This window comes from Eptatretus burgeri, chromosome 1, assembly GCF_056783735.1.
Source record: "Eptatretus burgeri isolate ZD-2024b chromosome 1, Ebu_testis_v1, whole genome shotgun sequence".
Taxonomy (NCBI): Eukaryota; Metazoa; Chordata; class Myxini; order Myxiniformes; family Myxinidae; genus Eptatretus; species Eptatretus burgeri.
Window position 1 is genome coordinate 72,421,041 of NC_140961.1, and position 16,172 is coordinate 72,437,212.

General features: G+C 40.1%; 1 protein-coding gene across 3 annotated transcripts in view; it reads left to right on the top strand.

Annotated features, from left to right (window-relative positions):
* LOC147034732 (cone cGMP-specific 3',5'-cyclic phosphodiesterase subunit alpha'-like) overlaps positions 1-15,613 on the top strand; it is a 140,494-nt gene extending 124,881 nt beyond the window's left edge. For all 3 annotated transcript variants that reach the window (XM_085887952.1, XM_085887945.1, XM_085887935.1), the window contains exons 16-22: positions 6,042-6,142; positions 6,440-6,547; positions 6,638-6,701; positions 10,016-10,090; positions 10,307-10,390; positions 10,614-10,767; positions 10,871-15,613. In XM_085887952.1, the coding sequence (XP_085744078.1) occupies positions 6,042-6,142; positions 6,440-6,547; positions 6,638-6,701; positions 10,016-10,090; positions 10,307-10,390; positions 10,614-10,767; positions 10,871-10,953 (669 nt within the window). In that variant the 3' untranslated portion in view covers positions 10,954-15,613. The remainder of the gene's footprint in view (positions 1-6,041; positions 6,143-6,439; positions 6,548-6,637; positions 6,702-10,015; positions 10,091-10,306; positions 10,391-10,613; positions 10,768-10,870) is intronic.
* Positions 15,614-16,172: the final 559 nt, after the last annotated feature.

The following is a 16,172-nucleotide window of genomic DNA, read 5'->3' on the forward strand; positions in this document are numbered from 1 at the left end:
TCCCAATATGTGCATTGCTACACCCTCAAGGGGGCCCCCACCTAATGGAGTTGTCGTGGGGCCCGCATCATCCATGCTGGTCCCTTTTTGGCAGTAAAGGCCTCACATGCTCAATACCAGTCCTGTATATCACACCTCATATTAACCCAATAAAACTGCCGACGAAACCGAGATAACAAGGAAATCCAACACAGGTGGAGGCCATTCAACCCATCCTGCCTGCGCGAACACCACACCAACCCATCGACACAAGATCCAAGGAAGAAAATGCTAAAAAAAAGTTTTTAATAAATGAAATATTTTTGTTTATTTATTTTTGGGGTTTTTTGTTGTACTTTTTGTATTTATTTTTCCTTTCCTTCCCTCAGGGGAGGGGGCATGGGCTTGGTTAAAAACACACATCAACCACACAACCCCCCTTGACAAGACCCCCACCAACAGCACTCTGTACACATGCACACAGTCACCCATCAATGCTCAAACTACCGAAAAGTCTTATCAATATCCCCATACCCCTCGATCTCCATAACTTCCAGGTACCTATCTAATTCTAATTTAAACTTATCGACTTTTTCTGCTGCCACTACCTTTCCAGGGAGACCATTCCATGCATTAACTACTCTCTGAGTAAAAGACCCCTGCCTTACTTAAAGATGCTGTCTTAACTCTCCTCTTCTTCACTCTCAAGCTCTGGCCCCTGCTCCTATCACTGTCTACTCTGCTGAATTCACCTGCACTTATTTTATCGATACCTATCATTATCTTAAACATCTCTATCATATCTCCCCATAACCGCCTCCTTTCCAGTGAATAAAGCCCTGTCTCCTTCAGCCTCTCCTCATAGCTGAGTCTAGCTAGGCCTGGAATCATCTCGTCGCCCTGCGCTAAACCCTCTCTATGGCATCTATGTTTCTTCTGGAACTGTGGTGACCAGAACTGCACACAATATTCTAAATGTGGCCTCACTAAATTTCTGTACAACGTTAACACGACCTCTTTTGATTTAGAAATGACCCCCTCCGAATACAACCTAAAAACCTATTTGTTTTACTTATAGTTGCCTGGCATTGTGCTGACTGCTTACCTCCCATAGCTATTACCACCCCCAGATCCTTCTCCTATGTGACACGCTCCAAAATTACCCCTTGCATTCTGTAATCTCTATTTTCATTGTTCTTTCCTATCCCCAACACCTTACACTTGCTCAGGTTAAATTCCATCTGCCAATCTTGTGCCCAATCTATGCAAGTAGCAATACTTTCGTGAATTTGATATCCACCCCCTCTGCTATCCACCTCACCTCCAAGCTTTGTGTCATCTACAAATACAGATGCGATACAGATGTTGTCTTTGTTCTGCCCAAATGTCAACCGGGGTTGGTACCAAGCGCCTGTTGTAAAATTGTGGTTTTAAATATGTCTGGGATTATTACCAGCCAGCAAGTTTTCTCAGAGGGAATATCCACCCATGTGGTGGATATTTCCAACCAAAAGAGAAAACCTTTTATAATTTAACAAATCGTTTATCATACAAAAACACATATATGTGGAAAGAAGAGTTTGTCTCAAGAGTCCAAGCAGATCTCTATCACTGAGCCAGAATACATGGCCTTTTATTCAATTGGAAATGGGGAGGGGGTCAGAAAATCACAGGGTACTTGGCCAATCAAAATACAAGAAAGCTTTGTTTGCACACGAGGTCCTTTAAGCAAAGAGAAAACAATCTTGAGCATAATTAAGCAGATTGTATTGTGAAAGAATACGTATCTTCGGTAGGGCGTTTATGCGCAGAAAATCCTCATTTTGTTTAGACAATGATAAGCATTTATCTCAGTATGCAAATGGAGCATCTGGTTTGCACAGCTTTTGCAGAACTATTAGAGGTCAAATGACATTTGCAGTTCGATGAGACTCCTGTTGATAAGAGGACAATGCGAAGACCGAGTTCATGTTTGTACAATTTTGCAATTGAATGGGAGGCCAGAGTTAATGAGACTCATGCCTCAGGGGGGGCAGACTCTGATATCACCAAAGTAATTCTCCCCAATTTGCCAACCAAATGGAAAATATAAGATGATATTGTTACATCGTTAACCAACATACAATATCGATTTATTAATAAAACAACTTTCAGTATGTAATGATTTATTATATTTTAGAGTAACAAACATAACAGATGGGTATATATTTCCTTTAACTAAGCATGGACTAATAACAAGATCTTTCACCAGGTCCAGATGTGCTTGGACCAGCATGGGGATTGTACTTTCATAATTATTATTGTCATATGGTTTGAAAGTCATCTGGTTTGAAATGTTCGCTTTGAGTGGTACAGTGATGGTGTTGAGCATTCACTTGTGGATTCAGGAGAGCACTTTTTTAACAATGAGAAAGGCAAACAATATATTAATCTCTGATCCTAAGTTTTTAACAGATATGTTGCAGTTATATGGAATTAACAAGATCACAGCATATTTGAACAGAGATTCTATTCCACTCATTCGTGGCCTGTCAGGCAGATATTGTAACAAAGAAACTCACTCGTACCAGGAGCAGTCCATTTCAGCAAACGCAATGAGTTCTGACTTTGTCATTGTGAGAAACCTGATAAGCATAATTATCCTGCAGACAATTGAAATCGTTTATCTCAATTCAGCGCATACGAACCATTCTTTGCAGAGTGATTTTCGCGTATACTTTACAACAGATTTTATTCTTCAATATTGTTTAAAAAGCAGAAATTAAATAGAAATGAGTCCATAATTTGTGGAGAAAGAACATTTATCTCGATATGAAAAATATTTGTTTCAGTGTGATTAATACAGAAACACCACTGCTTTGCAATCGTGATGTGATCCATAGAGCCCTCCATTACCAAAATGTCCATGCTCATATTTTACAAGATGGAATTAATTATTTTACTTCCACACCCACCTGCGATACAAGATGTTATCCTTCAATTCCACAGTTTTCCACTGAGCCCAGTCCGCCTTTGTTCGCGCTCCGAAAGGGGTGACCTGCTCCCTGCTGGGTCTTTCATTTACCCACCCGTCCCAGCATGGAATCCTCCTGCTGGGCCGTTCTCCATGCCAAAGTGCCAAATTCCTCACCCGTGGTTAGTGACAAAGCTGACCCTGCCACCCAGGCTGCTCGGACTCGGATCTCATGGACGGAATCTGCCAACTGGTCCCTATCCTCATGTCTCACAGAGGATTTACAATTTTGGTCCAATCAAGAGTGGCGAGAGTGCATCTGCATTTGCATGAGCCTTCCCAGCTATATGGGCCACATTGAAATTGTACTGCTGCAATCTCTCCAACTATAGTGCGACTTGGCCCTTCAGTTCCTTCAGAGCCATTGCAGGGAGGAATGATCTGTTCCAACCCCAAATTTCCGCCCGTACCAGTACGGGTGTCAATGGTTCAATGGTTCATGGATGTCAAACACCCCTTCCATTTGAGGAAGGCATCGTTGCATTCCTGTGTCCAATTAAATCTCATCCCCTTCTCCGTAAGTTGGTGAAGGGGCCTGGCCATCTCTGCAAATTTTGCCACAAAGTGCTGATAATAGGAGCAGAGTCCCACAAACTCCTGCACCTCTTTGATGTTGTGAGATACGGGCCACTACTCTATCGCTGCAAATTTACCTGGGTCATTTTTCACCCTCTTCCAATCTATCACATGACCGAGATAGGCCACCTCTTTGGCAAACAAAGTGCACTTATGAGGACTCGATTTCAAACCTGCCTGTCTGAGGCACCCAAACACATGGTCCAAATCGGTTATGGCTTGGGTAAAATGTTTTGGTGTGCACCAGTCTGTCATCCAGGTATACCAGGCATGATTGCCATAGCATGCCACCGAGTACATGCTCCATAAATCTCTCAAAGGTAGCAGGGGCGTTTCACAAACCAAACGGTACCAAGTGAACTGATAAATTCCTTACCTGTGGAAAATTCTGTTTTCTCTTTCACTGTCTTATCCACCTCCACCTGGCTACACTCACTCTTAAGGCCCAAAGTTGAGAACGAATTTGAGCCTGCAACGGCCTTGAGGATATTGTCAACTTTAGGCAGGGGATAGGAATTTTTTTAATGTCACATTGTTCAGCTGGCAATAGTCCATGCAGAAAATGCTTGGTCCCATCCTTCTTTTTAATCAGCACAACCGGTGACACCCAAGGACTTCCCACGGACTCAATGACACCTGAATCGAGCATATTTTCTACCTTGATTTACCTGATGTTTCACCAGGCCCATGCATCTTCTGTCCTTGACAGACAAAGGAAAGATATGTAAATGACGATTGATTAATTTGTGTAATGCCTCCCACTGGAACCCCACCAAATCTATGCTACTATTACTTAGTATCTCGCATTTGGGATCAAGCCAATTCCTATTGATCTCTGGAATCGGTCCGGCTGGATGTTGCTGGTTCCACCAGGCCACAGGGCTCCTGCCAGGTCGGGCGAACATGCCATTGTGCTGGAACTATTGCCTCAGCGCCTAGGGTATCGGTCACGGATTAGCAGCGTCTAGCTCCGCCCTTTCATCTGTGCTAACCCCCCAAATTGCAGCTCTTCTAACCCCATCTGGAGAATGCCTCAGCGCAGGTCACTTATACACCCGCTGGCGGTTAAGAAGACCAATCCTATTAGACACAGGTCACACACCTCCGCCCCCTATACTTGTATTCATTGTTTAAACTTCTCCAATGAGAGGGTTACAAAGCCATGTTGTGTTATGGGGGCCGTTCTCCCAGAAGCCAGCTGCAAGTTATGATTTTTCAAATGGCAGATCTGATCCCAACCAATTCCACTCTAATTCAGAACAACAGGGCTGATGATTGTGGTGCTGACTCCTGTGTCCACAATGGCATCTGCCCCAATACCTTCAATTTTGCACCGGAATGTTAATCTAATCGTATCAATTTGTCCATGATAAATGATTGCCATGGAGGCATCCATCAATGCCGAGCATATCTTGTCCATCTATCATTTCCGAACACAGCTCGACATGCTTGGCACTATTCAGTTTCCCGGGGCCTGGCAGAGGGGTTTGGGTGCCTGGCTATCCCTGTTTTCATTGGATGGAGTTGTTGGCCCAAGGTGCCGGGGTCTCTCCCCGCATGTGGAGGGGTATGATGTAAATTAAGTGTAAATGTGCCTTACTCTGGGCTATCGAAAGAGGGCAATTTCTTTCCGATCAGACAAACCTTAGTCGCGTTATGGAGAAAATTGATAAATATCTATAATTGGGTCAGGACCTTAAAAATTATGTCAAGGTCAAAAAAATTTATGTCTGCCCCGCATACTTTTTATTCCCATTATTGATGCAAAATTTAATTCCGAAAGTCCAGGCTGGATCTGAGATACAGCTCGACATTGGGAATGCAGGAAGAAAAAAAAACAAAACAAAAACAAAATGGTGGTTTTGTTCTCCTCAGAGACTAAGAAACTCTGGGGTACCATTCAAAATTGGGGACACTAATTGTAGAAACAAACCCTACAACAGCTATAAGCCTTCCCCTATCCTCTTGGGGGAGGCTTAATAAGGGGCATTTAGGGTTCATTACCTCTACCATCGAAGGTGAAGGAGGTTATGTTTTCACCCCTTTCTGTCTGTTTGTTTGTCTGTTTGTTTGTGTACAGGATATCGCAAAAAGTTGTGGATGGATCCAGATGAAATTTTGTGGACAAGTTCGGTGTGTGACAGGACGAACTGGTTAGATATTAGTGAAGATCCAGATCTGGATCCGACTCCTAGAATTTTTAAAGTGATTCTTCACCATTGGGAGATAGGGCCAAAAACGATATAGGACTGTATGTATAGCATGATATTTCAAAAATGTATTGGGCCCAACATGTTCTCATGGATCAGGAATTATGTGGTGGAGGTATAGTATGTGCTCTTCCGAGAGCCCTTCTCGTTTTGATTGTTTTACCTGTGTATTTTTTCCTCTGACATTTAAGTGATCTTTTATTTCACAAGATAGCAGCCAATTTTCATCACAAATACCAAGTTTTCATATGTTTCTCATGCAGAGTATCAACATTTTTCAAAACCTCAACCGACGTCAATACGATAACGTAATTCGTCTCATGGAGATTGCCATCATTGCAACGGACTTGGCGCTGTATTTCAAGTAAGCAGGTGCTTGTGTCTGGATTTCCTTTAAGCTTTAACCTAATTGCATTGTCATATTGGAGTGGGTGCAAAAATCAATATATAATGCATGATCTTTTGTATTACTTTCTGTTCTGAACAAATAAAATGCTGTAAAACAAAAGACACACTGGAGATGCATGTACGCGATTAGGGGTCTCCTACAAAATCACAAAAATAAATAAATTAGTAAAACAAAAATCATTAAACATAATTATTAGCCTGTTGATGAGTGTCATTGGCAATAATGATTTTATGTTTGAATTTCGTTTTGCAGGAAGCGCACTATGTTTCAGAAGATCGTCGAGCAGTGTGAGCAGTTGGAGACCGAGGCAGATGCGGTGAAATACATTACATCTGATCCCACGAAGAAAGAGATTATCATGTAATTTTAAAAAAAGCATGTGAAATTATATTATTTGTTGTCTGCTTGTGAGAAGAGTTGAAATTGTTTCATTGGAGCGTGACCTTTCAGGGCTATGATGATGACAGCATGTGACCTGTCTGCCATCACCAAGCCATGGGAAGTGCAAAGCCAGGTGAGAATCTTGCCTGTAGATACTGCACCGTTCACTTTCAGCACAAATAAACAACCAAAAATCTCTCTAAAACTCAGGCACGAATCATCCCTCTTGGTGTTATTCTGTGCTTGATCCCTTTACTTTTGAAGCTCGTTTCCTTTCACCTCTCTCAAGTGGGAAGGATGGAACAGCACACTGCATTATAATCTTATTAATGTTTCAAACTACCACGATATGAGACAGTTACTTAGAGAAGTGGCTTAAATGAGCGTGACATCAATAAGCTAATTAATACAGAACAAACTAAATCTTTTTCTGAGAACATGTTGTAAGGTTGTTTATTCAATGCTGAACCTTTACGTTACTTGTGTAACTGTTGTACAACTTAATTTTTCCCCCAAAAAAATCATTCACCTCGCAATATTAATTACGAGGGTTGATTTGGAAATGTTCATGAAATCATCGATCAGATTTCCTGTACGGTGGTTTGGTGTGACTTGGTCATTATCCATGTGCCTTATTCACACCCCATCACTATAATTGATTAATTTCCTTATTACCCTCGCCGAAGGAGAGGGTATTGCATTTGGGTCCATTTGTTTGTTTGTTACTTACGAAATCTAAAGATTTCGTAAGTATATTGATGCCTTCCGTTTCTGTTTGTTTGTTTGTTTGTTTGTAGGCACGATAACTCGAGAACAGAAGAAGCTACCAATGTCAAATTATACCACGTGATTCAGGAGGGTGATGGCTAGTGCTGATTAGATTTTGGTCAAAATCGGTCAAAGGTCAAGGTCACAGTGAGGTCAAACATAATTCCGTAAATTCACGTGGAGAAATGGAGTATTTTTGCTTCGCTCGACGTTACGAGTTCGTTTTAACTTCGATTTTAATTTTGTCTTCGGTTTTTGCGATCGCTTAGGACGCTTAAAACTCGTTTGTCGAAATTCTGGTAAAAATCTGATGTTTTGGAGACGTTTTAAGATTGTATAAAAAATATTTCACTCGATGCGTCACGGGTCGTCCCATGATGCAGCACGCTCGAGCAGACGCGTCGTTGAGTTACGTTAAGGTTTAATTGCGTGGAGAAATGGAGATTTTTGCTTCAGTCGACGTTACAATTTTTGATGGTTTGATACAGAATCATCGTAGAAACTTCTGGTTTGCGTCGCTACCTTCTCGAGAGACAGCTTTTATTAGACAAGGTCAGAGGTCAAGTTGACGATTTCGTAAGTACCAGTCTATGACTGCTTGTTTGTTTGTTTGTCCACACAGAACTTTTGTGTTTTTCTCCACAACTGCTTGTCGGGTTGAGACGAAATTTTCACCATTGGTGCGACTACTCGCGTGTAATGTTGTAATCATAATTATGATGTCATAGGTCACGTGGTGTGGCAGCCATATTTGAAAAACGGAAAAACTTTGGACCTCTGTATCTGAAACCGCACCAAGGAAAAAATTGAAACAGCACAGAGCAAGTGGTCATAGGGAATGTGTGATTTTTAATGACATCATAGGTGCCTTCCTTATGACGTCATTGCATATGTAGAACACCACATCTGATCAGTATGAAAATTTGAGGGTCATCTAGGGATAAAATGGTCCACAGAAAAAAAAATTGAGGACGTCATCGGTCACGTGATTCGGCAGCCATATTGTTGAAAAAACAAAAGAAAACTTCAAAAATCTTCTCTGAAGTGGCTGAACAGATTGAGGTGAAACTTTACACGTATGACCCCCTATCCATGAGGAACAAAAGATTCACACATATGATTTCATAGGTCACAGGGTTTGGCAGCCATATTGAATTTACCTTAAAACCAATTTTAAAAAATCTTCTTTTCCAGAACGGCTGGACAGATTGAGGAGAAACTTCACAAAAATGTTTCCCAAGCCATGGGTGTACAAGTTTGTTAAGGAACAATTGATAGGTCACAAAGTTTGGCAACAATATTGGATTGAAGAAAAATATTAAATACTGTTTTCTCTGGAACCGCTTAATCAATCAAAGTGAAACTTCACATTTATGATCTCGTAGTGATAGGGAATACATGTTTTAAATTTCAACTTGATCAGATGCATGGTCTGGCAGCCAGAATTATTTGATTTTTTTGATATGGGTTCTTTTTATTTTTTGGAATTTTTTTTTTTGAATAAGGCTCACTTGGCAGCGCTTGATTGGGTTTGAGGGTAGCAGAGTAGCAGCTGAAATGCGAATCGTATCCAGGTTCCTCCTGATGACTTCATCTTTGCTTTTTGCTTGTTTGGGTTTGTTCTGATTACTCCAATGCAGGACTTCCTTTCACCTCTCTCATCCATGAATATTTGGTCTTCCATTTGATTTGAATTGAAATTATTTTAATCCCATTCTACATTCAATTGAATAATTAATAATTATAAAAAGACCATCATGGGTTCGGGTAAGGTGTCCGATCAAAGTGGGGTTGCATCAAAGCAGGACGTCTTGGTACCAGGTCATCACTGCCAGCGGTTATAAAATGGCAGTTCTAATTATGTCTCTATTACGTAACACACCAGTACACAAATGCGATACAAAATACACCACACAAAATAAGTCCTGGTGAGGGTCTGCAATCTCTGATTGCTCTTTTTCTTGTTTTCTATGTACTCACCCCAATTCTTACCATTGCTTCTAACATCCACATTCCTGTGGATTTTTGGTTGGTTCAACTATCTGAACTTCTGTGTTGTTATCTGATCAATCTGATTATTTCAGATTCAAATCCTAACCTTCCTGGGTTGACAATGACAAGATGCCCAGTGATTTCCTTACCTTAGGGCACTGCTTCGGTACCATAATCATGGCACTGTAATGATGATGCAACCTGTAGATTTGTTGCATAAAATTGATTCATCCACATCCCTTTTATTATTAATGTAAATATCCCATTTGATCTTTCGGCAGGTAATATAGTCAGGGTAACATAACACAGTGGTTTACTCTTTTGGAGAAATTATGTAGGATATCTAACATCCACAATAGCAGGTGGGTCAAGCAGCTCTACATCCCCATTGAAAGGATGGCATGCTTGGAGATGTAGACCCCCTGTCCACATTGCATCAGGATGGCAATTTTTGTCTGAATTGAATAAATCCATGACTAGACAGCTCAGAGGCAAACAGGTTACCATTTGAGCTATTCTCCCCTCCCTTAGCCTGCAACACCAAGTCTTCAATTGACCATTGTGATTCATATATACACTACCAATACAATGCACTCTTCCTCTCCCAACCATATGAAATAAATCAATATAATAGTGTCTCATAGTATTATTGGCACTTATATTATGTTCAATCTATATTTTGTGCAGGTGGCCCTTTTGGTGGCTGCTGAATTCTGGGAGCAAGGTGATCTTGAGCGCACTGTTTTGCAGCAGCAACCCATTGTAAGGCCAAGAAAGATGCATTTGCTTTGTGACTTACTTTCAATTAATTTAAAATTAAAGATAATTACAACGATATAATAATAATGCTAAATGACCTTCTTGTGTGTCAGTGTCACTATTTTATCTTGTCCATCCATTTTCTTTATATCATGGAACATTATGATTGACGTGACCATGTCGTCATTATTACTTCCCGGTTCTCTTTACCAATGCTAGCCCATGATGGACAGAAACAAGGCTGATGAGTTACCCAAGCTGCAGGTCGGCTTTATTGACTTCGTCTGCACATTCGTGTACAAGGTACAGCATTTCACATTCACAATCAAGTGAAAATATTAATGTTCCAACCTTGCCTTTTCATTATTTATTTTGTCACATGATTGTGAAATATTGATAACATGGCAACTAATTATGCTCATCACTTAAATGACATCCATCGAGCTTCAACGTTGTGGCAGCAAAGGACACTAATCGTTGTCGAGGGAATCTTCCCACATCTCATTCTCTTCACATTGTCCTGTAGGAGTTCTCAAGGTTCCACAATGAGATTACGCCCATGTTTGATGGCCTGAAGAACAACCGAGTACACTGGAAAGCCCTTGCTGATGAGTACGAAGCTAAATGCAAGGCACTTGAGACCCAGAATGCCTCTCCACCCTTACCCAATCAAACTAAAGGTCAGAAGATTTTAATGATGGCAGCTTAAAGCAACTTTCCTTTTTCCAAGATTTTATTCTCCTTTTGATGGATGTAGCTGATTAAACCACTGTCATGTTTCAGATATGTCAGCTGCAAACGGAGCTGGTGCAACACCCAGTAACGTCATTGAGGGACCAAAATCTAAGACATGCCTGATCATGTGACCCATCCACTGCTGCAAAATGATACACAAGCAGCAGTACGTGCAATATGGTTCTTGAATTTATTACATCAGCCAGCAGGGTGTAAAACTTTGGTGTTTGGTAGTTTCTTACAAGAAGTCATTTTTACATGCTACATTGGAATGTACAAAAGCCATTCAAGGTTTGTGTGAACTTTATTTCCTTGGAGATCAAAAGGTGCAGGGGTTGATGAAACTTCACAGGTTTCTCAAGGTATCCACCTGATACACATACAAACTTTTTGTCCCAACATTGCAGGAGGACATTGCCATTTGCATAGAAATCTTTGTGAATGTTACACAACCATTTCAGAACATGTGTTTTGATGTCTTCATCATTTGGGAATTTTAATACCACCCAGATATTCTTGAGTGGTCCAACGATACGAAAATCACAAGGTGACAAGACTGTACTTTTTGGAGATTGCTCAAACTTCCAAACCTATTCCCACTGAGTACTATTGGTCACATTTGCTACATACACCTGAAAAAACATGCTTGCCATTTTTCTTCTGTCGTCGTATTTCTTGTCCCACTTCATTGCATAACAAGACACTAGCATCACTGAACATTAATGGTCTTCCCAGATTCAAGAAATTCCACAAGAAGCAGCAATTAAGGTTCAACCACAGTCTGACCATAAGCTTTTTGGCTGATAGCTGGATGTTGAATGCTTTTGGAGAGAGGGTGGGGGGGGGAGGGTGCCAAGAATGCCTCCACTTCATGCTGGCTTACTTTGACTCTGGTTTTAAATTATGGACTCAGACCTCACCAAATGTCACAATCTTCTTCATGAAACCATATACAGTATGTCTCTATTAGCATTCCAAAAGCTTTGTTATAATAGCCACGCAGGTTTCCTTTTAATCAAAACGTCCGATCCTTTCATATCCACCTTGCATACTCGCCTGATTGAAAATGAATTAATGTTCCACCATTTTCAACAATGACTGCCATTTCTTTTGCAAATTTATGTATTTTATATACTCCATCATCAAAAATTTGATGATCAACATGTCTAATATTTGCTTGAGGGACAGCATGATTTGTTTGCATGTGACGATGCTCAAGATCACTGACCAATTTATGGCCATTTTTGAACCTTTAAACACTTGTGTGAAAGAGATGAATATCTAAATTTTGCAGACTGTCCACTGTGAACTTTAGCTGCCTTGATATTCTCCTGCACAAGTGACTTGATAATGATACACCTCTTCTTCACAGCACACGTGACTATGTTGGCCACCATTTTCATTTTACCAAGCATAGTTTAACCAACATTTACATCACTTCCTGTGAAACGTGCACAAAATTTCAGCGTTGAACTATCATCTTTTCATGTTCTCTAATAAAAGGTCCATGTCATTATTGAACAACCCATATGATGTTCAGGATTTGTTCAGTATAGCATGACCAATTCTTGATGAATCACATAAATGCCACCACCCCTCTATAAATGATCACTTTTTTTTTTAAAACCAGAAATCATAATTGCAAGAAGTCATTTAATCTACGAAGCACCTTTATATGAGGCTTTACAAGGACACTTTTATCTATAGACACAGGACTGAGACCATTTGGCCCATAATACTTCTGCCTTATCTCGTGTCATCTACCAGTTCACTTCTCTTCCATGTACTAACCCCATTGTAGCTTTAAAATGAATCAAAGCACATCCATACCCCTTTATAAATCACCAGAATATCTCATTCAATCTTGAGGCAGAGAATTTTGCCAGGATTATGAATTTTGCACACACTATTCTCGTTTTCGAGAAATACCAATATATATTTAATTCCACAACCTGAATATGGATGGGCTTACTAGCCTTGCATCCCCAGCAGAAAGACAGCACACTCTTTGATGGTATACCCTGCTGACACTGCATAAAGATGACATTTTTAGTAGGATTTGACTCCACAGAGAAACAAATGAAGGACCAGATAACTCAGAGGCAGGCATGCTACCATCTGAGCTTATTTCCTCCTACTGCCTTTCTATGGAGGTCTCCCATCCAAAAGTTAGCCAGGCTAGTCTCTTTAGTCAGGTCAGTAACCCAGTGCTACCTGCCGTATGGTCCGGTTATCAGCGACTAAACTGACACCCCTCACTGGCTTTGCTAGACTGTGACACTGTGCCAGGAGGAAAAACACCTGATAAAGGGCGGATGAACTCCTTTCGGGAGCCAACGGTCGGCCGGTATGGAGATGGTGTCTCCTAAAAAACACTCAATGGGGGGAGGAAAATTTATTTTTCCACCTGGCCTAGTTGCCCCCCTCCTGCACAGTGGTCCAGTGAAGAGATTTCTTTGTTTCAGGACTAGGTGAAGGTTTTGCCAGATTTTCCTCTTCATCATTTTCTTTCTTAGTCCCTTACCTGGAGTGGCTTTATGCCTTGTTTGTGGCGACTTCCATAAAAAAAAACAACCTTATAAGATGGGATGGAATATGCTCAATCCATTAAGTCATTGGACCCTCTTTTGACCTTTCTTTCTTACTGTACTCATCATCAATGATAATCAATTCTCATTTGCTTTATATTCAAATGAAACAATGGTGCATTTTCAACTTGGAATGTTATTGTGTCCAATGTTGCAAATACCTGACATGAGTCGTCCAGGTTCACCCAGTTCCAGATGTCATCACCCGGCTTCACTCTGCTCTCATTTTATTTCTGATGAAGCAATAACATCATCCAGTTGTGCACAACTGATTTATGGAAAAATCTATCGATGACAGAGGAAGTTGGAAGAGAGTGATGTCATCGTTCTTATTTAAGCAGATAAAGCAGAATTTCAGAATCAGATGATCAACAAAGGAAGATGTAACAAACCGATATAAGTATCGACATGCACAAAAGGCTTCCTGTATCACCACTGCCGATAGGAGTAAACAAAAGCAAATAATATAGCCAAAAGGCAAACAATAAAATATGAACTGTATTTAAAAATAAACATTTTAAAATTAGAAATAGGACTGGAGAAAAATTACCTTCAGCAACAAGACTAATCTATCTCTAATTCCAGCAGTGTGTGTGTGTGTGTGTGTGTGTGTGTGTGTGTGTGTGTGTGTGTGTGTGTGTGTGTGTGTGTGTGTGTGTGTGTGTGTGTGTGTGTGTGTGTGTCTGTGTCTGTGTCTGTGTCTGTGTCTGTGTCTGTGTCTGTGTGTGTGTGTGTGTGTGTGTGTGACCGCTGTTTCTCGACAACCACTGGTCTGATCTCATTGAAACTTGCCATATATATTGCTGGGGACCTGAGGATGTGCCTTTTCAAGGTTTGATATTAATCGGACAAGTGCTTCCCAATTATGGCCATTTACTTACCAAACCAATGACAAGACATGTTGCGTGGGCGTGGCCGATGGGGAAGGGAAGCTCAGCCGCGTTCGCCATTACAGGTTACAACGTACGGACTTCCAGAGAGTGATGACTTACTGTAGTCTAATAATTTCTCGATTTCTTATGCGCATTTATAGATAAACACAATGCCCCAAGTTATGATTGTTTTCATATTAGACGGTGCATAAATTTCGGTAACATCAGAGTGCTGGTATGCTCCAAACCAGGAAGTAAATTTTTTTTCTCTCTCTTCTCTTCTATTTTTGTTTTTCCTTGCCATGACATTGCGAAAAGGTAAAATACGTTGGAGCTAATTGAACAATTGGGTATTAAAACTAAATTGCGAATAATCGTAACTGTGAATAATATGCCAACTTCCGGGCCACGCACGTGCGGGCACGCGAGAGCGAAGAAACGGCCTGTGTGGTTGTTGTTTGTTGCTCGCGGTTTGAATATCTATTTATTTATTTATTTTTAACGGGCACGTACGAGTGCAAATGAAGTCTGGGAATGTAGAACAGCTTGGAATAGTTAACAAAAGTTCTGATTATTCAGGACAGATGAAATGCTTGTGTTGCTTTGCTTTCCTTTATTATTAATCAAGAACATTATTCTTTGAAAGGTTTTATCATCACATGTGAAAATAAATATTTTTTGTCCTCGAACATAAAGCATACAAACCAGAAATACAATGGTTAAAAGTGACATTCACCAACAACACCAATTTTAGACTCAAACTGATGCCAGCTTGAAGTGCTGCTTATTCTGTCTGTGCTGTTTCTGGCAACAGCGAACCCCGACACAACCCTATATGGCACAGATCAGTTGATGTGCTCAGGTCAATTGTAAATGATAAAATGTACATGTGTTCCAATTCCATGTTGGACTGAGCTGGAATAAAAAGGTGATCGACAGTGTTATTTGTGAGTTCCACATCTAAAATGCCTTATGATACAAAGATATATGATTGAGCCAGATGATCAGATTCAGTTGCAAAGAACTGTTCGATGAGAAATGTTCTTTTTGTTTGGTGGATATTTATTTTGATGGTATGAACATGAAATAAATACGTTTTGTATTATTAAATTATTATGTTATTATTCAGTTCTGCATTTCTGAAGGAACATTATCGAAACAAAAAGGAAATCTGAATGAATTGAGTTTATTTAAAATGGAGTAATTAAATAAACAGTGAATGCCGGAAGGCCATTGTGGGATCAAGTAATGGATTTGTGAAGGGAAAGTTTGGTGAAGTGTTCTTTTTCTCTGTGGTGATTGACAAAGGAATACAGTATATGTCTGCTTTATTTTAGATGCCAAAATTATATATATATATATATATATATATATATATATATATATATATATATATATATATATATATATATGTGTTAAAAATGACATGAATTTAATTTTGTGATTAAACTTTCCATCTTGTCCACCCCATGCACATCCTCTATGTCCAACTTGCTGCTGATATCGGACATAAGGCAGAAGCTTTGTTTTTTTTTGTAATTCGGCAAGGATTGCAGTACTATCAAGCTCTGTTAGCATTTATTTATCAGCCTCAATGCCCATCAGGAAGACAACGCACTCCATGATGGTGTACTCTGCTGGCCCTGCACAAAGATGAAACACACTGATACAACATATGTTATTTAAAAGACTTCACCAAATGTCACAATCTTCTTTCATGAAAGAAGATTCTGAAGATTTCATGAAGAAGATTGTGACATTTGGTGAAGTCTTTTAAATAACATATGTTGTATCAGTGTGTTTCATCTTTGTGCAGTGCCAGCAGGGTACACTATATACAGTGCCTGTCTCTGTTAGCATTCCAAGAGCTTTGTTGTAATGGCCATGCAG